Here is a 26,076-nt window from a genome sequence, read left to right as displayed (position 1 = left end):
GAGGCTATACGTACATACTTGCTCAGGAACGCGGTTTCCAGTCCCTTTAACTTGTTCAAAAAGTAAACTAGGGAGAAACTGGCAGTGAGTCGGAGCCTCCTGCCAAGCATTGCAAACCAGAGAAGTGGTAAAACATAAACACTTTGGAGTTTATCCTCTGGATTTATATAGTTTGGCTTCCAGGGGAAGGGCTTGTGTGGAGGGGGAGGCTCGTCAGCCCCTGGCCGTGCTGCTCGCGCGGCGCCGAGCCCAGCACCTCCACAGCCATGCTGCTCCTGCTCCAGCAGCCTGTGAGCAGGGAGGGAAGCGCAGGGCTGTGCATCCCTCCCCTCCTGCTCTGCTGGCCACATGGGGTGGCTTTTGGGTGATGGCAGCAGAACAGGTCTGCTTTTCCCCCGCCCCGGCACTAAAGTAAAAGCAGACCTCCTTGACGCTTAATCAGATTTGAATGTGGTTTTTGGCGTGGCTTTAAAGAGACTGGCAGTGAATAGCTGGTTTTGATGCCATTTATTAAAAACCTCTGGTAGAATTTGTCTCCGAAAGCCTTTGTAAGAGCTGGCAAACGCACAAGGGTTTGATGCAGTTAATGTATTTTAATCTTCACCCCCCCACCCCTTCTCCTTTTCTGTCGCTAATTGTAGGGCTCTCAGCTGTCTGCTGCCTTCTCCGAGGGGATGGCAGGCTCTGCAGGGACCTGTACATACACAGGCTTAATAAGGTTGCAGTGGCACGGAGAAAAGTGAGCATCTTCCTCAGGGAGGATGGCTGGGATGGGCACTGTGAGGTGCCAGGTCCCACACCATGTTCTGACATGGGGGCACCAGATTGCCCTGGCTGTGTTAATTAACCTCCTGGTGCACCCTCACTCTCTTGGAGGAACAAGGCAGATGAGTGTGAGAAACAAAGATATCCCTTTTCCAGGTGGCTGAGCAAGTGCAGAGTGTTGGTGTTGAACCCACTCAGCAACTGGATCATGAGAAGGACTCCCTGAGGCTCCCATTCAAAGTGAGGCTGATAGGCATCCATCAGTCAGTCTTACCTCACTGACTTAGTCCCTCACTTGCTTGGTACATCCACGTTTCTTTTGACCCATGAGACTTTCTGAGCGCATTTCATGTTCCTCACCTGTGTTTGGTACTTCTGGGGGCTTTTTTTCACACTTTATGCCTGAAGGCACTGCTCCCCCTTTCTGCATGGTGGGAACTGTCAGGAGCACTGTAACATTGGTGTGAACAATTTGTGGAACTCAGTGAATGGTTTTCTCCCAGCTGTGGTTTGGACTGTGCATGGCTCCTGTCCCTGCTCTTTGTTTCCACTGTGTGGAAGGGCTCAGAGCTGTGACCATGCCCTGGAGCACTCTACCTGGTTGAGAGACCAAAGCTGAAATTGCTTTGCATTTAGTTTGTGGATTTTTTTGTCTGCCTCATCAAAGAAAAGCAAACGTGGTCTTTTTCTACCAGCCCTCACTCATGTGAGTTGCAAATTCAGCGAGAGGGAGGCGTGGATGGAAATGACTCCCAAGAGAGAAACAGTCTGAGATACTTAAACAAATGGGAATGAGCAGCTTTGCTCTTCCCCTGAGGGTTTGGCTGTTAAATAAACTCGCCGATGAATCTGGCTGTGTGTGTGTGTTGGTGCAGAAGTGTGTTTGTATACACGGGCTGGGTGTTGCTGGGTGTAAGCCACGGGGATGGGCTGTGCTGGGTGCTGCACTCCTTGCTATATGAGAGAGAAACACGAGCAGTCTTGGCTTTCCTTCCTGCCAGAGCTGCCATGGGTGGTTGTGGTCAGATGGAAGCTAACCTGACCTTTCTCTCTTCTTCTTTCCCTCTCCAGGGTTCCACCTCAGTGGAACAGTAACGGAGCCAGCGACTGCAACAGAACCAGAGATGACCTACAAGGTGGCCATCAGCTTCGACCGCTGCAAAATCACCTCCGTGACGTGCGGCTGTGGGAACAAGGACATTTTTTACTGCGCTCACGTCGTGGCGCTTTCACTGTACAGGATCCGCAAACCAGACCAGGTCAAACTCCGTCTTCCCATCTCAGAGACCCTTTTCCAGATGAACAGGGACCAGCTCCAGAAGTTTGTCCAGTATTTGATCACAGCACACCACACCGAGGTGCTGCCCACCGCCCAAAAGTTGGCTGATGAGATCCTGTCATCCAACTCTGAGATCAACCAAGTGCACGGTAATTCCTCCCTCCTCACTGTGTGACCCTGGCTCTGTGGTTGGGGCTGGGGTGGTGGTTTTGGTGCCCATGGCGGTGTCCTTCATTTTACATTTGTCTTTTGCTGCACAGAAAAGAGCTGGAAGTGTCACACTGATGTTAATGCATGGGTGTTGGGACCACATGGCTGGGGTGTCCCCAGCCTGCCCTCTCCTCTTCTTTATGTGTTTGTGTGTCAAACATGGGCTTCAACAGGCAGGAAGAGGCAGAGCTGACAGGCTGGTAGTGAACAAGGTGAAGCTCAGAGTAGAATGGAGAAGCCGAGGATGTGGTGCTGGGACCCTGTGGAGAGGGAGGTGAAGTGGGGATGTGGCTCCTCCAGCACATGGGGACACAGTGTCAGCCTGAGCCCTGCACTAAGTCGGATGTGGCCGGGCTGGTGGGAGATAAAGCTTTAATCTCCATGGGCGTTAATTTACCCATAATAAATGAGCGCTGCTGTTCTTACCTACTGCACAAAGGCAATGGAGATGTGTCCTGTGGCTTTGTGTTTGGAAAATGCTTTTGACTTCCTCCCCTGAAAATCTGGGGGATAGTGCCCAGCCCAGCCCTGCTCCACTGGCCCAGGATGTGGCCCAGGCTCCTGGGGATCTCCCACAGTGTCTTTTCAAGGAGCCCAGGAGCTGAAGTTGCCCAGGGTCTGCAACAATGAGCAGCTCCCCGCTGTGCCAGTCCCACCAGCTGTAGAGCAGAGATAATAAACACTTATCTGCCACGGAAGGGCGTTGCAGGGATTAACACGTGCCTATTAAGTGTTCTGAAGATGAAAAGCCCCATATGCAGCCTAAAATACCATCTGAACTAGTTGAATCCACATGTAGAGAAGTAAGGCCAGAGGTTCACCGTCACCATGGGGGTGATGGCAGCTCTGATCTTGGATGTGTTCATCTCTCTCTATCTGGTAGTTCCTGTTCCTACCTTGGGAGAGGTCTTTGTCTCCTCTGCTGGGCCACATGTGCTGCATGGGTGGTTGTGCTCTAACTAACTGGCTTTTGCAGGGGGGCCTTCAATTTTTGGAATTGTAAAAGAATGAGGAGCTGTGATGCTGCAAGGATCTGGTGAGGGCCATTCCCTCTCTGAACTGATCTACTGAAGCTGAGGCTGGGCAAGATCCCTTCTTGGCCATTGTTTGAAGCTGCTTTCTCCTAAGCAGATTGAAGTAAAGCTTTTAAGGCTCTGAATATTTATTGTTCTAGAGTCAGCAAAAGGCTGGTGGTTGAGAGTCTTACAAAGATACAGATGTTGGCTCCAGTTCAATATCTGCTTCTTGTTTTTACAAGTGGCTTAAAAAAAAAAAAAACAAAGCAAAAATTCTCACTCCCTTCAAACTTGGTGCAAATTTACGCACTTCAGTGTGCGATTTTAAACCAACAGAGACGTGGTCACCCCACAGAGGGTGGCACCTACCTGACACCCCTGTGGCTGCCTGGCTGGTCACAAGTGTGTAAACACCTCTGCAAGCTGGAGAGCAGCCTTGTCTCCCCTGGGAAGGATGCAGATCAGCCTTCATATGTTGACATACTCTTAAGGTGATCTATAGCTCATAAATGTTGCTTCCTGTGAAAAGGAAGGCTCCAAACCCCTCACATTCAAGTTCATAGTGATGCTGTCCAGGGCTTCGATTCTTCATCCCAGACAGTGTTGCAAGTGTTGCCCTCTTAGTCCTGCCAGAAGAACAGCCACGGTGCAACCAACTACACTGCAGACCTGCTTGACCCCAGGGTGAGGAAGGGCTGCAGCCATGGGGGTCTGTTTGTGGGAGAGGAGTTCTAGGGTCTCCAGGTGAAGTGGATCCAAATTTGTCCACCATCTTGCCCTTCCCAGCTGTCAATCATGCATTTGTAGTGGGTCACTGATCCTGGGATTTGTAATTCTTTAAGCTGTGCTCTATGTAGAGCTTTATGTGCATTTCTTGACCATGTGCATTTCAGACCCTTGGGGTCATACCCCAGCCTTGTGGCTGGAGCCAAGGTGTCTTTTGGCAGGCCAGCTTGTGCAACCCAAACAGTAACCCACTGTGTGCATTGGGCACCTGAAGTTATTACACCCTGGAGCAAGAATGTTCTTTCTGGAAATCCTTCCTTTTTCCCTGCCCCTCCTTCTTTTGAGGGTAGGTCTGTTGAGCTTCATATCAGCATCAGGTCTTCCTCACCTGCCTCTGGTCACTCAAAGGATTCCTCTTTCCTTATTTATATGGCAAGCTTGTAGGACTGAGGAGCTGTTTTTGCACCAGGCTGGCTGGGGAATGCCCCTTGTGCAAGAGGATTGTCTGGTTTTGTAAAATAAGGCTTTCAGGGATGCTCCTTCTCCTGCAGAGCCTGAATGGCAGAGAAAATTACTGTCCATTGTCTGGCGTGCTCAGCTCTGGGCACTGGAGCTTTGTTCCTTGCAGGAGTCTGTAGCCGTGGGCTGTGCACCGCGTGCCGATCTTCCCGGCTGCCTTCCTAGAAGGAAATGCAAACTATCCAGTAATGATGGAGTCCTGGAGCGCAGCCAAGGCGCTTGCGTGTTCCCGGAGGATTCAGGCCAAGCAGAGCCTAGGTGTGCCTGCAGCTCTGCTCCCCACTTGACCTCTGCCTGCTGAAGTGGGTCACGTTTCTGCTCCTGTGCCTTGGCTGCGAAGGGCAGCGTGTGCCAGCGAGAGCATCTCCCGTGTCTGGCACCTCCACGCTTGGCGTCTGGAGTGGCAGCTGGAGGGAGGGGACCAGGGTAGGTTTCAATGCTCCTCCCCAAGGGGACAAAGCCAGCAGTGTGGCTGCCTGGCATAGAGCAAGGCTGCAAGGATTGCACTGTGCCAGCAAAAGTGACTCGTGGCTGCTTGGTCTCTCCTGGTGGGTAGAATGCTGGGGGCAGCCAGAAGCTGCAGCTGGAGGGCTTGGATCCAACAGCTGGGACTCCATGGGAATGAGGATCATCTGGTGGTGGCCACCTTGGCATCCTGTTCCCTCCACTCTTCTGAGAGCTTAAAGATGGCACAGTGCCTGTGGGCCCAGATTTGGGGCTTCGAGGTACCTTTCATGCATCACTGATGAATTCTCCCCCTTCCTTGCATAAGGAGCAGGAGATTTTGGCAGACTCCGTGTTTGCAGCTCTGTAACTCACCCACCTTGTGCAGCATGTGGACATGGGAGAGGGTGCTGCTGCCCTCAGTCCAGGAGTTGTGGCTGGGGTGGTCTGTCTGGCCCATGGAAATGCCAGTGGATGGTGCTGTATCTGTGGTGCTCAGCTGGTGCCATCAAAGGGCTTGGGATGCTCTTCTCAACCAGAAGTGAGAAAAGCCACAAATCCTCTGCTGTCACAAGGTGCAGGGGCAGCTCCCTCTGAGGACAAGCCATGTAAATCACCAAGAGGCCTCCATGGTCCTGCAGGGTCTTGGGAGCTTTCTTGGAGGAGAGGACTTTTGGAAAACCCTTAAAGGTAATGGTCCCTCAGGCTTTGGTATGGGAAAAGCAGATCTCCTTATGCAAGAGCCATAAGAAGCCTGCTGGCTCATCCATTCCCTTTTTCCCTACATGCATTCTTGACCACCTTAAGCTTTCCTTCAACTCCTGGGCTAATACTGTCCCACCTTGCTCCTTGTGTGCAGTGAGTTGGCTGCCAGGTCAGTGTGCAGGAAGTCCCTGCCTGTCCTGTCACACCGAGCCAAGGCTGATGTTTGAGGAGTCCTCAGGCACTCTTTGACTTTCAGGTCATCTCGAGACAGCGTCTGGAGGGCAGCACCAGTAAATCTATTCGAAATTCTGCCTTCCCACAGGGGAGGAGGAGAAGGTCAGATCTCCAGGGCATTCATGTTCCTGTTTGCTGAGCTGTGATGGATTTAAGGGGAAAAACACACCTGAGTGCTGGAGAGAAAGGCAGCTCTTCCCCTTGTCTTGCAGAGTGACTGGGGTTGCCAAACTACTCCAGAGCACGAGTGATTCTTGACAAGCAGCTTCCAAAGTTGGCTGCACCAGGTACTGGTACCAGCTGGACCACATTGCTCCTGTCCACCATGCTGGGAGCCAGTCTGGATTCCCTTGTCCCGGTGCTGTCAGGTGTATGTGAATCTTCAGGCTGCCCTGGCAGCTCGCTCTGACTTGCCTCCACTTGAAAACGAACTGGGAGTCTTGGCAGAGCTGGATTCCTTGCTTTGCTGCTATTTTTAATCCCTTGTTAGAGTTCATTTCCTTTCTGGTGCCTGGTTATTTTCTCTTCAAGGTTTTCTGCCGTTTGCTTATTTGTCCATGTCCTCCCCACCCCCCGCCCTGAGCTGATCCTTCACATCTGTTTTCTCTCTGGACGCTGAAGAGGAGCCTGGAGGCATTCAGCAACACCACCATGTGCAGTCATGAGATGGCCCTTGTGAATGGCCACCACGACAGCCAGCCCTGCTCCAGGCACCACTGACCCCGGGGCTGGCACGGCCAGGCCCCAAACCACTGATGGGTGCTGGGCACAGTCGGGTGAAATGACCATAAGGGAGATGCTGGAGCAGCCACCCTTATCACTGGGTGGCTTTTAGCATCACTTTATCAGCTTCAGGTACTGGTTAAAAATTATAATCAAGCCTTTTTTCTTTGTATCACCAATCCTGCTTCAAGTCAGATGTCCTGGGAGTGCTTTCCACACTACTCAGCTGATGTATCTCCCTTTCTTGGGTTCAGGAGCTTGGGTTTGGGATGTGACCATGCTTTGGCGTGACCCACAAGGTCCTACTGCCTCCTCAGTCCTGGAAACCTGCAGCTTCCCGTTCCAGGAGCTCCTTTTGTTTTCTTCATGTTGGGCAGCTAATTTCTGAGCAAGGAGTTGAATTTTCCATGCCTGACTTCACTCTGTTTTCTAATTTGTAGATTTTTCCAGTCCTTTTTCCTCAGTCATTGTATTTGCCAAGTCTCACTTGGCTGTCAAACAGTTAAACCCCCGAGCTCCCAGTGAGGGGGGAGCCCAGCTTGGGGTATGATGGATTGCATTTTTATCTCAGTTTCTACAGCCAGTGTAAACGGGCTGGTGAAACACTCTTTCCACTCAAGATGTGCTATGGTGTTTCCTTAAATCCGAATCCGGCAGGACCAAGATCCAGCACGTCTGAAACAGGGCTCTTTGGAGCACGAATGCTGCTATATGAGAAATGTGTTATGCAGGCGCCGGGCTGTTTTACATGCCGTTCCCAGCTCCTTTGGAGCTGAGACATGGAATCACTCATCAGCTGCGTCACGGCGTGCCGCTGCCGAAGCCCCCACGGTGTGAACGTTGGCAAGGGGAAGTGGACAAATCCTGCCATTAATATTTAAACCCAGCACAAATCCCGTTGTTTGCTCTTAAATGTTTATTCAGCTCCCCAGCGTAATTGGGCAGCCCGTTATCTGCCGGGTTGTGCTGCACGTGTGGGAATTCGCTATTACAGCCCTCTCTCTGAATCTTTTATAGGAGAGAAAAATACATTTACAAGCAAATTCGGGCTTTATTTGGAGGCGCGGGAGGCGCGTTGCTAATTTGGCTGCGGCCCGAACCCCAACGTGCGAAGTGCTCAATGTGTTGCGTGGGAGGAGGAGGTTTTATTTAGCTGCACACTCCCTTCCTCGCTGCTCGGGCTTTCCGTTGCTAACGCTACGTGTGAGCAGCAGGCACGGCGGGGTAGCCCCGGGAACCCCCAAAGAACGCACCTACTTTTTACATTTTGTGACCTCCTCCTCCTCCTTAATCTACCACAGCGGCCACGGCCGTGGCGAGGGACGAGGGATGAGCTGAGCTTTGGTGGGATGGGTCACTCCAGGTGACCATGCCCTCCTGGTCCCTGTAGACAGACAGGTGACCCTGTAGAGGCAGTCGAGGCTGCTCTGGATGGCTGCAGCTGGGAGTGGCGGGCAGGATGGTCGGGAGGAGGATATTAAGAGTGCAAGCGTCTGGGATACCTAGCGATGGGGCCGGATAAGCGCTCATGGTAGACAGATTAGTCATCGGTTCCTGATAGGGGATAATCACCGGCTTGTCTGCTCTTTATCTGCGAGATAAGGATGAGGCTGGGGGAGGGAAGGAAAAGGCACAGAAAAGCTCAGAGGGCCGGCATGGACTGTCCCTGTCCCTGGCTGTGCTTGTCCCTCGTGGCTTAAGACAGGACTCTGAGCTGACTTTGGTGGTACACTGAGCAGGACTCGCCCTTGCTGGGGGCTCGGGGTTTAACTGCTTCTCCAGGGCTGTGGCAGGGGAGTGGGATCAGGATCAGGGCATATGTGGCAAAAGTCCTCATGCTCATCCAGGAGCTGTGATTTCCTTTCTGCTGCTTCAGCTCTCGTCCCAATTATGTGGTTGTGTCAACTATAAATTATTCTGCAGAGGGAGCAGCAGCATCCTGTCCCTTCAGCATGCCTAGAGCTTGCTGGAACTTCTCTCAGGCAGTGACCGTTAGCAGAAATTAAAGTAATTTTGTAAAGGACATTAAATACAAATAACTGTATCTTAGCAGGTCAGGAGTGTTCTCAGCCTGCTGGAGGAGCAGAACCCCTGAGGTTGATGATGTCTTGCTTACAAGCCAGGAAGAGACACTTGCCCTGCTGAGCAGGCATCCTGGAGCACAATTTTCATGAATTGTATTTGAGCTCCTGGTTCAGCAATGCACAAGGCTGGGTTGTGCACAGCATCCCAGGCTGTCTCTATAGGAAAGTGATGTCTGCTCCCCAACAAATCCCAGTTTTGGAAAAGGCATCATGAAGATTTAATTGGGAATGTGTCAGCTACAGCATCCCATGGCTCCTCATGCAGCACCTTGCTCTTCCTGTGCTGACCTTCCTCTCTTGAAATGGAGATAGGAGAAGCAGACTAAGGTGGAGTGGAACATCCTCCAGCTGCAGCAGTCCCTCCTTGGTACTGGTTTTCCCTAAGGAGTTTCTGTAGAGCAAGACCCAAAAGCAGACAGCTGAAAATACAACTTTCTGTTCCATTTTGTGCTCTTGGCTGCTCACTGGAATTGTGCTACTGCATGTCCTGTGAGCCCTGGAACCCATGGCTGGGATGTAGGGTAGTGCTTGGGCAGAAAATTGGAATCAAAAGGGGCAAGGTGAGGGAAATTTGGTCCAACTTGTTTAAATCAGTTGTGGATTTTCTTTCTTTCTTTTGTTCTCTGGAAGATGAAATGCAGCCTGTGAATGCATATATGTGCCTGCCAAAGGCCCTGCTCTGGTCACAGTTTGCTCTTTGAAGGGTTATTGATCCTTTGTTCTTTCCCACGGAGGGTCTCTCTCAGGCAGGTACACTGATGCCTGGGGACTTGTCTCCTGTCCTGAAGCAAGTGAGGGGCAGGACCAGGTGTTTAACCCAGGGCTCTGGAGCCCAAGTGCAGTAGTACCTTTGTTAGACTGTGTTCCAGACATGGGGAAGGGATTGCAGGAATTGGAGCTTTACTGATGCTTTAACAAACCGGTGATGTGGAGCAGGAGCATGCTGGGCACTCCCTGGAGCCACAGAGTGCTGCAGGCTCTGCAGCTGTGCTGCCTGCACTCCTGGGGCTTTGGAGGAAGGCAGGTCCCTGGTCTTCCTCAGCCTCATTTCACATGGGGTGCAGAGGGTGAGGGGTCATGCAAGAATTAGGCCTGTGGTCAGGATATCCCTCCTGATGGCTGCTGCCACTACTGTGTTAGGACAGCACAGTGCTGCCACTTGGGCTCACTGAGGAATCAAGTTGCCTTTCTGTCACCTGAGCTGATAAAGTAAAGGTGGGTTCCTAATAAAACAGAGGTAGGTGCACTCCTTGCTAGTGGGACAGCTGACCCTGGTGCCATAAACATGGTTGTCTCTCTTCTCCCCCCATCCTCTCAGGCGCTCCTGACCCCACTGCTGGGGCCAGCATCGATGACGAGAACTGCTGGCACTTGGACGAGGAGCAGGTCCGAGAGCAAGTGAAGCTGTTCCTATCTCAGGGAGGGTACTACGGCTCGGGGAAGCAGCTCAACTCCATGTTTGCCAAGGTGAGGAGCCGGCTGCTCTCTCCCATCTCTGCTCAGCCTGTCACGTAGCTGGCACTCGCTGGCTGCCCTGGCAGGGTGCCCATCACAGCTGGGAATCTGTGCTCCAGTGCCTTCTCGCCCTGTCGCGGAGCAGGCAGTTGTAATCCAGGCTCTGGGTCAGGCCTGGATTGTCTCACCTGCTGTCCTGGCAGGTCCCTTCCTCCCATGGGTGCTGTGATCCCTGTGCAAGGAAGGACATTCCCCCATCTCCTCTTCAGCGCAGTGGGGAAAAAGCCAACCCTGCAGAGCCTACCAAGACCATGGGAAGGTGGAACCATAACCCACAGATCTCACCAACCTATGGGCCTTTCTCTTTCTTTGCAGAAGGGCTTGGCTTTCATGTTTGTAATCTCAGTCTCCTTCACAGCCTGGCTGTGGCTGCTGCTCAACTGGGCTCCAGTAAGCCTCATGACAGCCATTGCATGAGGGTTATAGTGTGTGACTGTCCATTATACACACATGCACACACACATATGTATGTATGTATGTATTTACATACAGTCTGAACCCTCAGGCTGAGGAAGCTGTGGGTTGCCAGCCAGGTGAATGTGTCTTAAACACCTTTGAGGGAGCATGGTTTGTCTCACCCAAGACTTTCTGGTTGTCCTTTCCAGGTCCGGGAGATGCTGCGCATGAGGGACTCCAACGGGGCCAGGATGCTGACGCTGATAACAGAGCAGTTCATGGCTGATCCTCGGCTTTCCCTCTGGAGGCAGCAGGGGACAGGCATAACAGAGAAGTGCCGGCAGCTCTGGGATGAGCTGGGTAAGGGTCACTGCCTTGCAGAGAGGAGCAGAGTTACCTGGGCTCCTGGGCCAATGGACATCATTACAGAGGCCCTCTGGGGGCTCTTTTTTTGGGAACGGAGACCCTGAGACATGCCAGGACCTTACTGTATCCCCTGCTGGGCAATCACTGTGAGACACCAGATCACAGTTGATCACACCAAATCACACAGTTCAAAACCTTAAACCTGCCCCTCTCTTGCAAAAGGATCAAGGATGACGAGTGTGCAGTGTGTTGCTGGTCCCATGCTTCCAGCAGGCTGGTGTTTGGTGAGCTGCCCCAAAGCCTTTGTGAGGGAGGACACAGGGCTGGTGAGCCGCAGGTGCTGGATGTGGCCAGGATGTAGCAGTTCTGTTCCTGGGGGAACCTTGGTCCAGAGAGGGAAAGGCGTGTTCTCAAGTCTCATCACATCTAACAGATTCTGCCTGCTGTGGTGCTTGTTTCCAGGGTGAGGGGGGCAGGATAGGCAGCACAGAGCCTGGCTGTGAGGGAAATGCAGTTCTGGGTAATTCTAGCTAAGCACCTTAGACACCAGCTCAGCTGGCTGACACTGTAATATCATTAGAATAAAACATTTAGATGACGTGGGCTTGGGGAGTAGGGCTGTGTGGTGAAGTTAACCCTGCAATTCTGGGCTCTCCTGGATATATGGGACCTTGGGTGAATAGTTTGGCTTGAGCCATAGTTTGATGAGTGAGTTTGAGCTCCTCTGCAGCCTTCTGGTAGGAGATACTGCTCCAAGGGTAGGGGCGGATGGGCTGGCACCAAAGGGATATGGTAGAGCTGGAAGAAGGATTAGAAGGTCTGGGATCTGGAACATCTGAAACTGCAGCTGGAAATCACAAACCCACCTACCAAGTGCCCAACAAATGCAAACAGAAATGAGGTTGGGAACCCTAGCCAAACTATGCAGACAAGATCTGGGCAGGGGTGGGATGTCTTGTTTCTGTATGAAGTTTCCTGGATGGAAATAACCACACCAGCTCTGGAGAGCTCATCTGTGCTTGCTTGCCAAGAAGATATTTCCAGGATTTTGGGATGCTGCAGCTAGACAATTGGATATGCAAGGATCCTGGAGAGGTGGCCAAGTCCACCAAGCCAGAATTTCCACATGGAAGAAAGCAAGCACACTGGTGATATATGAATGGATGGGTGTGTGGGCAGGCCTGGACGCAGGAAGCAATTTGCTTAAAATTACAGATTATTTGGCCAGATTTCCAAGCTGCTATCCAAGCCGAGAGCCCTCCCTCCCTTCCTGCGCAGGCGAGGGGAGGGTGGTTGGGTTTCAGTCCTGGCTTAACTGTACAAGGACCAGGTTGGTGCACGCAGGTTTGGTCGGCAGAGTGGGAGGAGGTGGCAGCACGTCCCTGTTGGCAGATGGCAAAGTGGCTGGGGAATGTCAGGGCCCTTCCAGTGCTGGATCAACACGACAGCAGGGGAAGTGTGGTGCCAGCCAACACACGTCAGAGCAGCTCTCCTGGCAGAGGCATGTCACACGTGAGGGTCTGGGCATCTCCATGCTGAAGAGAAGCTCCTGTAGAGGACACAGTGATGTTCCAAGAAGCAATTCCAGAATGGGCATGGATTGTTCTCAAAGCAGGGATTATTCCTTCATTTTACAGAAGCCTTTTGCATTTGGCCTTGTGCAGTGTTTACTGTAGGAGCAGAGCATATCTCTGAAGGAGGTGTGGAGGCACAGAGACCAGAGCTCCTTGGAGTTGGGGGTGTTCACGAGTAACAAACATCAGGAATGCAGAGCAGTGTCCTAAACCATCCCTGGGTGGGTAACAGTAGCCAGGGCACACGGGGCAGTGGAAGCACCACATCCCACTGCCTATTGGCTGTGGATGCCAAAGCTGCCAGTATTACCATTACTGCTGAAGGGAGGGATGAGGAGCCTGTTGCCAGCTGCCACGGAAAGCCCTGGCACAGACCACAATCCTCCACTACTTAGAAGCAAAAAAAAGGCCTTTTGGAAATTATTTTGGGCACGTGTTTAATAATTAATCATCGATTTTAGCAAAGACTGCATCACAGACTTGCGTGGGATTGGAAGAAGATCAGCCTTAAAGAAGATTGTGGATTTATGCTGGGGAAAATGTAAAGGATTTTGCAGGATTTCAGAGTTATAAAAAAAAAAAGGAAATGAAAATAAAAATGGGATGGTTTGCTTGTGCATGTGCTGCCAACTGAACCTCTATTGCCCCGTCTGCTGGGGAGCCAGAGGAAGGACCTGCTGGATGGAGAGCTCAGCAGCGTGGGAGTATTTGCCCTGGCGCATTAGTACTTACGATTAAAGCCTAATTACAAAAAATAGACGAAAAACCAGCTGAAGTGCAGCCTGACCTTAATCTGCCTGGAGACGGGTTTATTTATCTCGGCCACTTGTTTACAGTGGGGAATTTCAGGAGATTAAGCTGGGGAGTGACCCTGTGGGAAACGGGAGAATTTCTTTGATGGTTGGGAAACTTGGGCGCGGGATCGGAGCGCCTGTCTGCTCTGGGGCCTGCAGCCAGGACCACTGAGCTGGGAAGGCTCTGACCCCCCCTGTCCCTGCACCCAGCCCCGTCATCAAAAAGCATTTTTGTTTAGAGGCTTAGCTTAATCGTGATCTGCTGCTTTGTTCCCCACTTAACCTCCTGCTATCAGAAAGTTCAGATGAAGGTTTCTGCAGCATGCGAAGAGACATGGAGTCTGACCTGGTGTGGCATTTCGGCTCAGGACAGGAGTCACTTGTGCTGTCAGCTGATGTCACTTGACCACAGGGCTCAGAAAACCACTCTGTTATATCTCCCAGATAATTATCATGACTGAGACAGATGCAAATCTCACTTCCCTCCTAGTTCCCACCTCCCCGTCACATCGTTCTTTCTGCAGGAGAGCCCAGGGGCATAATGTTTTGGCATGCAAAGGATGCCTCAGAGGGCTCTCAAAAATAGGCAGCAAAGTCATGAGGCTTCCGAGGAACGCATATTAGCAGAGCTGTGGGAGCCAAAAATCCAGCGGGTGCATCCCATTCCTGGGGGCGGTGAAGCTGGAGCACCAAGCCTTGTTACTGCCTGTCAGCCAAGATCTGTGCACCCTCAGAGGCGTGAGTTGAAACTGCCCGAGGCTGCTTTTGACACAAGCACCCCCAAAGTGGGCGAAGAGCAGTGACAACAGGCGGGAGCACTGGTGGGAAGGGAATGCCTGACACCCAGAGTCGAGTGCAGGTTTTATCTCATGGCCACCCGAGGAGGTGGGAAGTTCTATCCCCTTCCTTAAGGAAGACTCATTTTCTGGAGCTGAGACCTGATTTTTATAAAGATGCCATGTCTGAGTATCCCCCATGGAGCCTGCAGGAGCCTGTGAGTGAGTGACATAGACCTACTCTGGTAAGGATGGGCCCCCAAGGAGGTACCTCTTTTACACATTAATTAATTGCTGATGTTGCAGCTCAAAAATCTGAATCCCCCCTGTTCATCAGAAAAAAGTGAGGTGTTGGTGGGCTTTCCTGGGGGCAGAGATTGAGCTGAACTGGGCAAGGGCTGCTTTGGACATTTGCTGATGCTCGTGCCTGCAATTGCTTTTCCCGTGCCCATTCCTGGATGTGATGCTGCTGCCGCCATCTGCGTTGTGACGCGGTGACGTCTGTCCTGCCGAGCCAGGCAGCTCCAAGGAGCCAGACAGGCACAGCCTCCATGCCTTACTAATGATTTGAACCAGACATGTCCACAAGCTCCAGCTGGCAAAGGATTGGTCAGGGGCCATGCACCCCAAAAGCACCACCGAAACTCAGCTGTAATGCAGAGAGGCACCAGAGTGGAGCCAGGGCCAGGACATCGCTGCTCAGCCTGGGTTTGCCTCATGTTGTCTGGCAGAGGGACTGGCTGCTCTGGCTCCTGTTGAATCTGCAGCCTTGCTTGGGGCTGTTTGGCTCAATGGCAGGGCTGGGGAGCTGCTGCTCAAAACACAGCCAGCAAGGGAGGTGGTTGGGGCTTGTGGAGGAATCTCCTTGTGCAGTGGAGGCATGTTGGGTGATGTTGCTGTGCCACTGGCTGTCACTTTGGGATGGGAACCTTGGCTCTGGGAGTGATGGAGAGGTGACAGCAGGGAGAAGGAAGGTGCTCCAGGGCTTTGCTGAGCCCATGGAGGAGAGGTAGAGAGGGTGTTTCTGCAGGATGCTGAACTATCCCACGTGTGTGACAGGATTTGACATGGACAGAGAGAGAAGCAGCAGGAGCTGCTCAGCCTGAGGGGATCCCTGGGGATACCTCATATTGCAGCTGTGTCAGCCTACAGCCATCCCACCCTGCAGGGAAGCACAAGGGAGGGGACATGCTACATCCTGGCAGCTATGCAGGGAAATTTGGGTAGAAATGGAGTTAGCTAAAGAAAAATTAACGGGTTTACACTTACTCAGGTTGCTGTAGCCCTTATTGGGGCAGTGAGTGACTCGGAATAGTCTGTAAGGCTCAGTTAGCAGCACCAGCATCAGCCCTGTTTTATGAAAGGATGAGCTGGATCTTAATGATGACAGATGTCCTTGGTTCTGGTTTTGTCTCTCACACAGCAGACAGCATCACCAGCATCATGTGAGGTCCCGTGCTTGACCCAGAGGGTGTCAGTGTGGGTGTCCTGCTGGTGAGCAGCTTGGCTTGTGAGATCCAAAGGACTCCAAAGGGAGGGCTTTTTTCTGCAAGACATCAAGCCAAGCTCCAGGTTCCTCTGCTGGTTCCTCTGCAGGCTTGGGGCTAGTAGGGATTGAAAAAGAAAAAAAAAAAAAAAAAGAAAGAAAATACACCAAATCTCCTTTTTAAATAGTTGAATGCAAATGGCCTGAAGAACAATAGCAGATGAAATGGCATTCAGAGCGGGTTTTAAAGCGCTTGGAACGTGGGTAGGATCAAAATCAGGTTAGTCTTTGGAGATGCAGACTCTGCAGCTTGCCAGGGTGTTTTTAAGCATGCTTTGATGTGTAGTTCAAACACTAGATTTGTCCTGGCAGACAGAAGCACTCACAAATTCATACACAGCCGTTCTCTCCCTCCCTCCTCCCCACTGTCCCCCATCTCATGAGATTATAATTTAGCTTCATTACGAAGGAGTTTTACTTTGTCCTGGTTTCAGCTGGGATAGAGTTAATTTCCTCCTTATTTAGAAGCTGTGTAAATCCCCCTCCTGGGTCTCTGCATTATGCTGAAATGAGTTTACAAACCTCGATGGAACCTTGCAGGCTCTCGGGGCGGCTGGAGAGCTTTGCCCCACACGCATGGCGGTGGCAGCTCCGTGATTTCTTGGCTTTGTTTAGGGGCCCTGTGGGTGTGTGTGGTGTTAAACCCACACTGCAAGCTGGAAGAGAAATCCTGCTGGCTCCGGCAGCTGCGCAAGTGGGGTGAGATGGACGTCTGTCCCCTGGAAGATGGCAATTATGGTAACGAGCTTCCCAACATCACTAACGCGCTTACGCAGAGCTCCGGTCACAGCCAAGGTGAGTCTGGGTAGGGAGTGGAAATCCAGCTGACAGCCACAGGGGTTGGGTCCAGGTCAAAACTCACCCCAAAGCTGAGAGAACTCGCTTCAGCTGCTGGTTATGCTTCTGCGAGTCATAGGAGCACAAAATACTTGTCTTCACAGCCTCTGGTTTTATATATAAATGTTTGCTTCTTTGCTAGAGGGTAAAGTTGCCTGTGTTTTGAGTTTAGAGACTGTTCTAAAGCAGTTTGACTTTGGGGTAGTTTAGTGCAGGTTTGGGCATGGGGTAATACAAGAAAACAGAATTGCTTGCCACAGAGCAGAGCTGAGCTCCGAAGTCCTGGCTGTAGTGTGAGAGTGAGGAGCTGGAGATGGTGCAGAGCCCATTTCCCTGCCCTTAAGCCTTACTTAAAGGCTGTGATTCAGGTGGTAGGGAAGTCATTAGCCAGGAATGTTAACGCAGTTCAAGTGCAGAGCACAGACAGAGCGATGTAGTTAAGGGATTGTTCCTTAGTGCTAAAATAGTTTCTCAACCGCTGACAAAGCATTTGATCCCTTTAAGTTTAAGCACTCTTTCCTTTTGCCTGAAGTAGACATTAATTGAAAGTTATTGCTCTTCACATGCCTCTGTCTGCTGCACTGGAATTGCTCTTGGGTGTATTATATGTGGCCAAAGTGGGTGGAGGAGAGGGGGACAGCAGCCATGCCACAGGGGAAACTTCATTCTTCAGGGTGGGGTTGGTCCTGCAGCAGCAGTTTGGGAGCGTGGCTGTCCTGCCAGCCATGGCCAGGACCACATGCCCGGCCTCCCTATGCTCTTCCTCAGGGAGCAGCTTAATTTAAACCTGGCCTTGCTCCATGTCCTGCATCAGTCCCAGGACTACCCCTTGGTGTTCCCAGCTCTCCCAAGGATTTGCTCTGGCATTTGGGGAAGGTTGCTGGGGCTGAACAGGTCATTTTTTTTAGACCTGCAAGGGGTTCCCAAAGCACATGCCAGGGATGTCCCCTTCTCTTCTCCCTGTGCTCCTGCCTCTCCAAGAAGGGGACTGAAAGCAGCCCAGATCCTGGAGGTGTCCTGGGGTTCATGTTTGTGCATATGCAAATACTGCTCCAGATTGTTGACAGCCTCTTTTATTACTGAAGAACAGCTGATTCTTGAAATCCTTCCTGGTAAAGTGAGCAGCCTTGGTTCCCAACATACAAACACCTGTTTAATTTCTCTCCACCTCAGGGTGCCTGCAGCATTCCGGCTAATTGCTTGTTGCCATCGTTTCCGGAGCATGTTTACCCAGCCTCCCTGGATCAGCTTTGAACAGTGCCTTTTGTTTTCCACCCTTGAATGCATTTAACTCAGCCCCTCTTGTGGGTTGCAGGACCTTACATGGAACGTTGCACCCCCTTTGGGGCTTCCCATTTTGCAGCCTGCCAGCTGTGTTTGGCCTTCATGATCCAGTGTGGCTGGAGTGATAGTGGGATTGCTCCAGACAGGTTTTTTCCTCACATCAAACCACTTGTCTTGATTGGTCTGGATGGGGTGAAATACTAATCCAGCATTTGGATTAGTATTTCAGTTTCAGAAATGCCCATGAAGTTACAGAGCAGCTCTGAAGAGGAGCAGATATCTGGTGCAGGGCAGCAGTAGGGTTTCAGATGATGCTGTCTCCTCCCTTCCAGCCCTCTCACAAGGCCCACAGAGGCTGCTGGGGGTGGTGGGTTGTTCCCCCAGTCACTGGGAGCAGCTGAGACACACTTGTGTGGTTCCCTTCGTGGCTTCATGTGCTGCTGATCTAAGAAGCTGCACTTCAGTGAAGCTGAGACTGTATTGGAGCAGAGGAGGAGAGCTCATGGTGCTTGCAGGGCAGTAATGCTGAGGAAGCCCAGTCCTGACCCAGGGGCAGCTGCCTGCGTGCTCAGTGTCACAGGGGAGGGAGCACACTGCCAGGTTTCAAGGCATCAGCCTTGTGTGTGACAGTGGATTGTGGTCACAAAAAATGGGTGGGTGGTGCCTGCCTCTTTTCTCACCCCTCTGACCAAGTCAGCTATTCTAGCAAATTACTTAGCAATGCCGTCTGAGGAGACATTAGTCAGGAGAGGCATCCAAAGCCAGAGCCCATCTCCATCCCAGAAATTACTGGGGTGAGACCAGGTTTTGCTGTCATTGTAAAGGCAGAGCTGTGCCCAGGGAGGTCGTGTCTGGGAGGAGGAACAGGCTGTTCCTGCCCCAGCAGGGCACTGATGTTTTTCTCTTTGCAGACTCCCTGGCCAGGCCCAGACGAACGGTGTTCACGCGGGCCATCGAGGGCTGTGACCTGCACTGGCAGGACAGCCACCTGCAGCGCATCATCAGCAGCGACTTCTACGTGTCCCCCTCCTACCAGCGGGAGGGGGAGAGCCTCCTCTTCAACTCCCAGGGACAGCCACTGTGGCTGGGTGAGCCTCCAAACCAGCAGCCCCTCTCATGGCCTGTGTGGGTTGGGTTTCTAATGGAAAGGAGTCACCTGAGGCTGCCCTGGGTCCTTGCAATTCCTGCATCCTTGACTGCAATTGCTACCCTGGCCCTTAGCCTGAGGAGTGGGGGGAGCAGAAGAATTCAGTGCCCACCCACACCCCAGCCACAATCCTTAGAGCAATCTCCACATATTTAGAGTCTGGCCTTCTCTTGGGCAGTTTGGACCAAGCTCATCATGTCCCTTTTCATCCTGCCAGTGTTTAGCTGTCCCCAGAGCAACCTCTCATTGTTTCCACTACAGAGGGTCTGGACACTTAAAGTCTCTTGAAAATTGACTGCAAAGCACAGCTGTATCCTCCAGATTTTCTATTTCCTGCTCTCCCCTTCTTGTTAGTCTTCTCTTAAAGGCAATTAGCAGTCAGTACGATTAAGCCTCATGGGAACTTAAGGTGTACTGGGCCAGGCAAGCCCAGAGGCCTCCTCTGTTGTAGACTTTTAGCCCAAGTACCTCAAGCCACACAAATTCTCTCCTGCAAAGTCATGAGCCCAGGCAGATCTATGGACCCTCTACAATTCCTTGTCTGGGATGAGAACAAGTGACATGAAGGGCTTGGGGGGCGGGGGGGGAACCTGGTGTGGCTCTCAGCCCTAAGACAGACCCCAAAATGGGGGACACAAGTCCCCACCCACCTCCAGGAAGGGGGAATTACTTAGCCCCTGCAGTCCAGGAGTTGAGTATATGAGCACAGAACAGGTCAAAGCCCACCATTGCACTGTTGTCCACTCCAGAAGCTGGGGTCTGCCACAAGGAAAGAGAATATTTAAAGTTGTCTAGAGATGTAGTTTCTGGAGTAGTAGGCACTAAGTTGCTGCTAATGCCAGGAGATAGGGAGGGCTCATATGTAGGCTGTTGGTACACTTTAGCTGGAGCAGGAGAGGATATTTCTGCTCTGGGAAGAGTTCTGGGCAGCTGCAGGCAGGAGGGCCCCTTCCCACACAGCCACAGGCAGCAGTGGTGGGTTAATGCATCCATGGACTCCATCTAGAAGGGATATGGTGGCCACAGCTCCCCTCTCCTGAGCCTAATCTGGGTTCTGGTGAGCCCTTTTTCCCAGCTGGTTGGTGCATGTTATTTTTCTGATGTATTTGCCATGATTTTTGGATTTTGCGCTTTTGCTTTCTTGGCACCTCTTCAGGGACCCAGTGCTGGGAGAAGAGGGTGATTTGTCAGCAACTTCCCGTGATGAATTCACTGAGAAGATGAATATTTCATCCATTTAGCAAATGAATAGAGGGAGCAACAAGAAGCTCTTTTACAGATGTGTTTGTTCTGAAATCTCCTCCTCATGTATTCCTTGTGGGTGACCTTTGGGATGTGGATACCCCATTTGTGGAGGTGGTTGTCTGCATTTCCAGAGCTTTCTGAAGTCTTCCAGGAATAGAAATTATCCCTCTATGATAACTTCAGATAATCTGTGTTTGCCTGGGTTTTTTTCTCCCCTTGGTAGGACATTTTGAAAGAAAATGGAATTTTTGCTGCTTGTTATGCAGCATGTCATGTCATCTGCTCCTGCTAATTTCTCACTCAGTCATAATCCTCTCCACAGTTGCTTGTGATTTCAGGTGAGCAATAAGCAGCGGGAGCAGATGAATTCCTAAGCAACTGTGAGTCTTGGGAGGGGGTTTAGTGCAACTGTTCCTAATAATAAAACACCAGGTAGGAGAACTGCAGAAGAGACAGGATGTCTGCAGAGCTCCCTCCATGGAGGTGTTAAGGAGTCAGTTCAAAGCATCACCCCAAGTCTGCCAGTGCCCCCAGCACAGTGCTGGATGCCCAGCCTCACCCTGTGCCCCGAGAGCAGTGAGAGAAATCGAGATAGGCCATGCAGATTTTAGGAGAAATGAGCGGCAGGGCTGTAACAGCCTGCGTTGGAGCTGTGGTACTGCAGCAATGGTGTGTTGGAAATGCTGCCATTAGATAAACTTTGTGGAGGTGGGGATTTAGGTACTGACGTGGCTGCTGTGGGTTGAAAGTGGCAGGAGTCCCGTTAGTATTCCTGGTAGGCATCCTTTCCAGGAGCAGGGAGGAAGGGATGAATTCAAGGCAGGAAGCAGGAGTTTAGCTCAGGCATGGGGAACGTGAGTAGAAGGTGGCCCATGAGTGCCATCCTGCCAATGCCTGTGGTTCAGCCATGCCCCTGTTGCTTGCCTTGCAGAACACGTCCCCACAGCCTGTGCTCGGGTGGATGCGCTGCGCTCCCACGGCTATCCCAGAGAGGCTCTCCGACTCACTGTTGCTATCATCAACACCCTGCGACTGCAGCAGCAAAGGCAGCTGGAAATATATAAGCATCAGAAGAAAGGTATGAGGAGAGCTGTGTGACAAGTGTCTTGTGACATTTGGCTGGGGTATCTCGGTTGGAAATATCTTTTCCACTTTGACGAGGCAAACGTTCAGCCTGGATGGGCAACGATGTTTTGAGGGGATTTAGGAATAAAATGAGGATGTACCATCTTAGGAAGGAGGTCAGGTGTCTCAGGAAGTATTTAAGGGGGTTGCTAGGGCATGTAGGAAAAAAATTTGAGATGTCAAAGCTCAGTTCGAACTTAATTTGGCAACTTTTGTAAAGGATAATAAAAAAATGTTTTTACAAATATATTAACTGCAAAAGGAAGGGTAAGACCAACCTTTGTTCTCTACTGGATGGGAGGGAACTCAGTAACTGCAGATGAGGAGAAGGTGGAAATGCTTAACACCTTCTTTGCCTCAGTCTTTAGTGGGAAGATGGCTTGTCGTCAGGACAGCTGTCCTCCTGGGCTGGTAGATGGTATCAGGGAGCAGAATGTCCCCCTGTTATCCAGGAGGAGGCAGTCAGAGAACTGCTGAGCTGCTTGGATGTTCATAAATCCATGGCCCAGACGGGATCCATCCCAGGGTGATGAGGGAGCTGGCGGATGAGCTTATGAAGCCGCTCTCCATCATTTACCAACAGTCCCGGCTCACTGGTGAGGTCCCAAATGTCTGGAAGCTGGCAATTGTGACACCCATTCACAAAAAGGGTAGGAAGGAGGATCCTGGTAATTATAGGCCAGTTAGCCTGACCTCAGTACCTGGTAAGGCTATGGAACAGTTTATATTAAGTGTAATCACACAGCACGTACAGCCAGCATGGGTTTAGGAGGGGTAGGTCATGTTTGACCAAACTGGTCTCCTTTCATGACCAGGTGACCTGCAGGAAAGGCTGTGGATGTTGTGTACCTGGACTTCAGCAAGGCCTTTGACACTGTCTCCCACAGCACACTCCTGGAAAAGCTACAGCCCATGGCTTGGACAGGAGCACTCTGTGCTGGGTTAGGAGCTGGCTGGATGGCTGGGCTCAGAGAGTGGTGGTGAATGGTGCCGCATTCAGCTGGGGCCAGTCACCAGTGGTGTCCTCAGGGGTCTGTGCTGGGACCAGTTATGTTCAATATTTTTATTGATGACATGGATGAGGGGATTGAGTCTTTCATTAGCAAATTTGCAGATGACACTAAGCTGGGAGTGTGTTTCAATCTATTGGAAGGTAGGAGGCTCTGCAGAGAGACCTGGAACAGTTTGATGGATGGACAGAGTCCAATAAGATGAAGTTCAGTAAGTCCAAGTGCCAAGTGCTGCATTTTGGCCACAATAACCCCCTGCAACACTATAGGCTGGGGATGGTGTGGCTGGACAGTGCCCAGGCAGAAAGGACCTGGGGGTTCTGGTCAACAGCGAGCTGAACGTGAGCCAGCAGTGTGCCCTGGTGGCCAAGAAGGCCATCCTGGCCTGTATCAGGAACAATGTGGCCAGCAGGAGCAGGGAGCAGTGTGGCACTGGTGAGGCCACACCTCGAGTGCTGTGTCCAGTTCTGGCCCCTCAGTTTGGGAAGGACATTGAGACACTTGAGCGTATCCAGAGGAGGCAACGAGGCTGGAGAGGGGCTTGGAACACAAACCCTGTGAGGAACGACTGAGGGAGCTGGGGGTGTTTAGCCTGGAGAAAAGGAGACTCGGGGGTGACCTTATCACTCTCTACAAGTCCTTGAAAGGTGGCTGCAGTCAGGTGTGGTTGGTCTCTTTCTCCAGGCAGCAACTGACAGAACCAGAGGACACGGTCTCAAGCTGAGTCAAGGGAAATCTAGGTTGGGTATTAGGAAGAAGTTTTTTGTGAAAGGGTGATAAAGTTCTGGAATGGGCTGCCCAGGGAGGTGATGGAGTCACCATCCCTGGATGTGTTTAGGAGAAGACTGGATGTGGCACTCAGTGGTTTAGTTGAGGTGTTAAGGCATGGGTTAGACTCAGTGATCTTGAAGGTCTGTCTCTTCCAGCCTAGTGATTCTGTGATTCTGTAACAGAATTGTGCTGCCCCACTCAGAGTGGCAGAGATGGGCAGCGCTGCAGGGGACTGCTTATGTCCTAGGAAGACAAACTGAGTTGCTTGAGCCAAGTTGAGTTGATACCCACATACTCAGGACACAGCTGCCCAAATGCTGTCTTCAGGCTGCTGCAGTAGGGATGTTCTTGTTCCCACTGTTGTTGTGTCTGGTTGCCTGTAAGGCAAGAGATGCCTGCATTGAAGAGGAGCTGCCTGACTGCTGAGCTGCAGTAACTGGCTGTGTGTGTTACTTCCACCTTGCATTTCCTGAGTCAATGTACCAGGAGACAAGCCCAGTGTTCCTCGTTTTGCAGTTGCAATTGGAAGGGAGCCGGGGTCAGTTACTGCAGTGCTGCTGAAGGTCAGTGACTCCTGGTCCTTGCCAGCTCAGCCAGCTTGAGATCACCAAAAGATGACATTTTAAGAATCACTGGAAGTCTTGATCATCTCAGGAGAGATTTCTGCTTGTATTTCACGAACATTCAGGCTACCATTGCAAATTGGTCCATGAGCTGCAGGTCTGGCATTATAGACCTTTTCTTTGGGACTATGCAGACCCTCATGTTCTCTTGGAACAGAGAGTGAGTCTCTGCATCTTACTGGTCTTAGGGACACCTTTTTTTTGTGTCTGTGCCTGCTCCCTCAGTTGTCTGTGCAGAGTGGCTTCTTCTTGCCCTCATGAACTACCATGCCAGAGTTGGCCCTAGAGGTTCCTGTTGGATGCAAGTTGTGGGATAAGAAAAGTCCTCTGGTCTCAGAAACCTCTCTGGGTGCAGAACTTGTCTTTAAATTCCTTACTTTTACTGTTCTATTTTATCCAGAACTGCTGCAGAGAGGAGCAACAACCATCACCAACCTGGAGGGCTGGGTAGGCCACCCTCTGAACCCCATCGGCTGCCTCTTTCTCACCCTGACCGAAGCTTGTAGATTAGAAGAGGAAAATTGCCTTGAAATTTCAGGTACCAAGTGTTCCTCCTGGATCCCTTCCTGGTGTCTGTGGCTGAGGTGGGTGCAGATCTGGGGCTCTGGACACCTGGACTCTGAGTCCCCCCTCTCGGCCTTGGCAGGAGCACCAGGGCAGAACTGTAGAGAAGGCAGGTAGTGAGTAGAGAGAAACAGAATTTTCTCAGCCCCAGGGTTTGCAGCCAGAGCAGAGCAGGTCCAAGGGAAGGCTCTGGTGTCAGCTGTGCACCCTGTTGCACATGTCTTGGGTCTCTTGCATCTCCTGGTGAAAGCAGGAAAGGATGGTGAAGCCCACATCTCCCTCAGGGAGCTTTCATCTGTCGTTTCTGGGTAACCAAAAGCAGGCAGGAAGGGAAGTGTGGGTCTTGCTTCTGAAATGAGAGATTTTTCTCTGCAATGATTCTGCTGTCTGGGAAGACTCTTGTAACCCCACTGCATCTCCTCTCCCTCCTTTCAGACGCTGGGGACTCCAAACCACCAGTGTATCAACATGTGCCCGTTGTGACCGGCAGCCAGGACGGTGACGAGTCCTACCTGTCCCTGGCCTTAGAGGTGGCCCTGATGGGGATGGGTCAGCAGAGAGTGATGCCCGAAGGCCTCTATGCCCAGGACAAGGTGTGCCGCAATGAGGAGCAGATCATTGCCCGCCTGCAGGACCTGGAGCTGGACCCGGTGCTGGTGCAGACCCTGCGGAAGCAGTGCATCTTGCTGCTGGAAGGTGGGGCCTTGGCTCATCTATCTGACTTTTGTGTCTTAGCTGAGTGTTGGTAACATCTCTGAGGTGCCTTTTTCAAAATTTACGCACATCCTGCTTCTTCCTCTCTGGATGTGGTGCAGAGCCTGTAGGATGGCTGCTCTGCCCCATCACCTGGAAAAGCAAGGGTTTGTTGGCATCCCTAGAAAAAGACCAAGTCAGAGGCAATATGGAGAAGGGTACTGAGCACATGGCTTCAGTTTCTTATTTTCTTTTAGAAAAGGAAAGAGCATCCCTGGATCCAACTTGAGTAACAGGGAGTTGAACAGCAGATCCTCAGAGCTTTGGGGTGGTCCAGACCCCAGCCACGGATCCTGCTGTGCTAATTATGGCTGATGGGCTCTGCTTCTGCCTAGGTGGTCCCTTCAGTGGCTTGGGAGAAGTCATCCACCGGGAGAGCGTCCCCATGCACACCTTTGCCAAATACCTGTTCTCTGCCCTGCTGCCCCACGATGCTGACCTGGCATACAAGCTGGCTTTGCGGGCCATGAGGTTGGTGCATGTTTAATTCTGTCTCTGCTCCCCTTTTTGCCTCTCTCCTGTGCTTGTTGGGAAGCTGGGATGCTTTGCAACTTTAGAGCAAGGATGGGAGTGGAGACAGGCTTGGAGCTTGCTGTCCATGGGATCTTTTGCAGTGTGTAGGACCACTGGGCACAGCAGCAGTGCAAAGAGGTTCCTGCTCTCCATTTGGGTGATTCCTGGTTTATAAACTCCATTTGTACAGATTTGTATGGGTCCAATAATGTCTGCTGGCCCAGCCCTCCACCCAGCCACTCACTCCAGGCTGGACCTGCCTGCCCCTGTGACAGGGACATCCTCTGCCAGAGCAGGTCCCAGGCACACACAGGACTGTCATCTGCCTTCTGTCTGCCAGGCCTCGGGCACCCTGCAGCCCTCCCTGCCTGCAACAAGGGCTGTTATCCTGGCACAGATGGGTGGATGGTTTGCCCCAGGCTCCAGGGTGTCACAGAGCCAGGTGGAGAACACAGTTGCATGCTGTTCTCCATTAAAACCCATCTCTGTCTCTGGGACTGGGGTAACAGCTGATGCTGAGAGCTGCCCTATC

At 51.7% G+C, this 26,076-nt stretch overlaps 1 protein-coding gene across 1 annotated transcript in view; it reads left to right on the top strand.

The window, feature by feature from the left end:
- The window catches only part of ZSWIM5 (zinc finger SWIM-type containing 5), a 97,060-nt gene that overhangs the window by 64,966 nt on the left and 6,018 nt on the right, over positions 1-26,076 (top strand). Inside the window, exons 2-10 of the mRNA XM_077182451.1 lie at positions 1,837-2,193; positions 10,024-10,172; positions 10,826-10,976; positions 16,288-16,467; positions 18,705-18,881; positions 21,117-21,263; positions 24,115-24,252; positions 24,714-24,974; positions 25,367-25,502. Coding sequence (XP_077038566.1) covers positions 1,837-2,193; positions 10,024-10,172; positions 10,826-10,976; positions 16,288-16,467; positions 18,705-18,881; positions 21,117-21,263; positions 24,115-24,252; positions 24,714-24,974; positions 25,367-25,502 — 1,696 coding nt within the window. The remainder of the gene's footprint in view (positions 1-1,836; positions 2,194-10,023; positions 10,173-10,825; positions 10,977-16,287; positions 16,468-18,704; positions 18,882-21,116; positions 21,264-24,114; positions 24,253-24,713; positions 24,975-25,366; positions 25,503-26,076) is intronic.

Source organism: Agelaius phoeniceus, chromosome 8 (genome assembly GCF_051311805.1).
Source record: "Agelaius phoeniceus isolate bAgePho1 chromosome 8, bAgePho1.hap1, whole genome shotgun sequence".
Taxonomy (NCBI): Eukaryota; Metazoa; Chordata; class Aves; order Passeriformes; family Icteridae; genus Agelaius; species Agelaius phoeniceus.
Note: the sequence above shows the minus strand (reverse complement) of the source record. Positions and strands in the feature narration are given on the sequence as shown.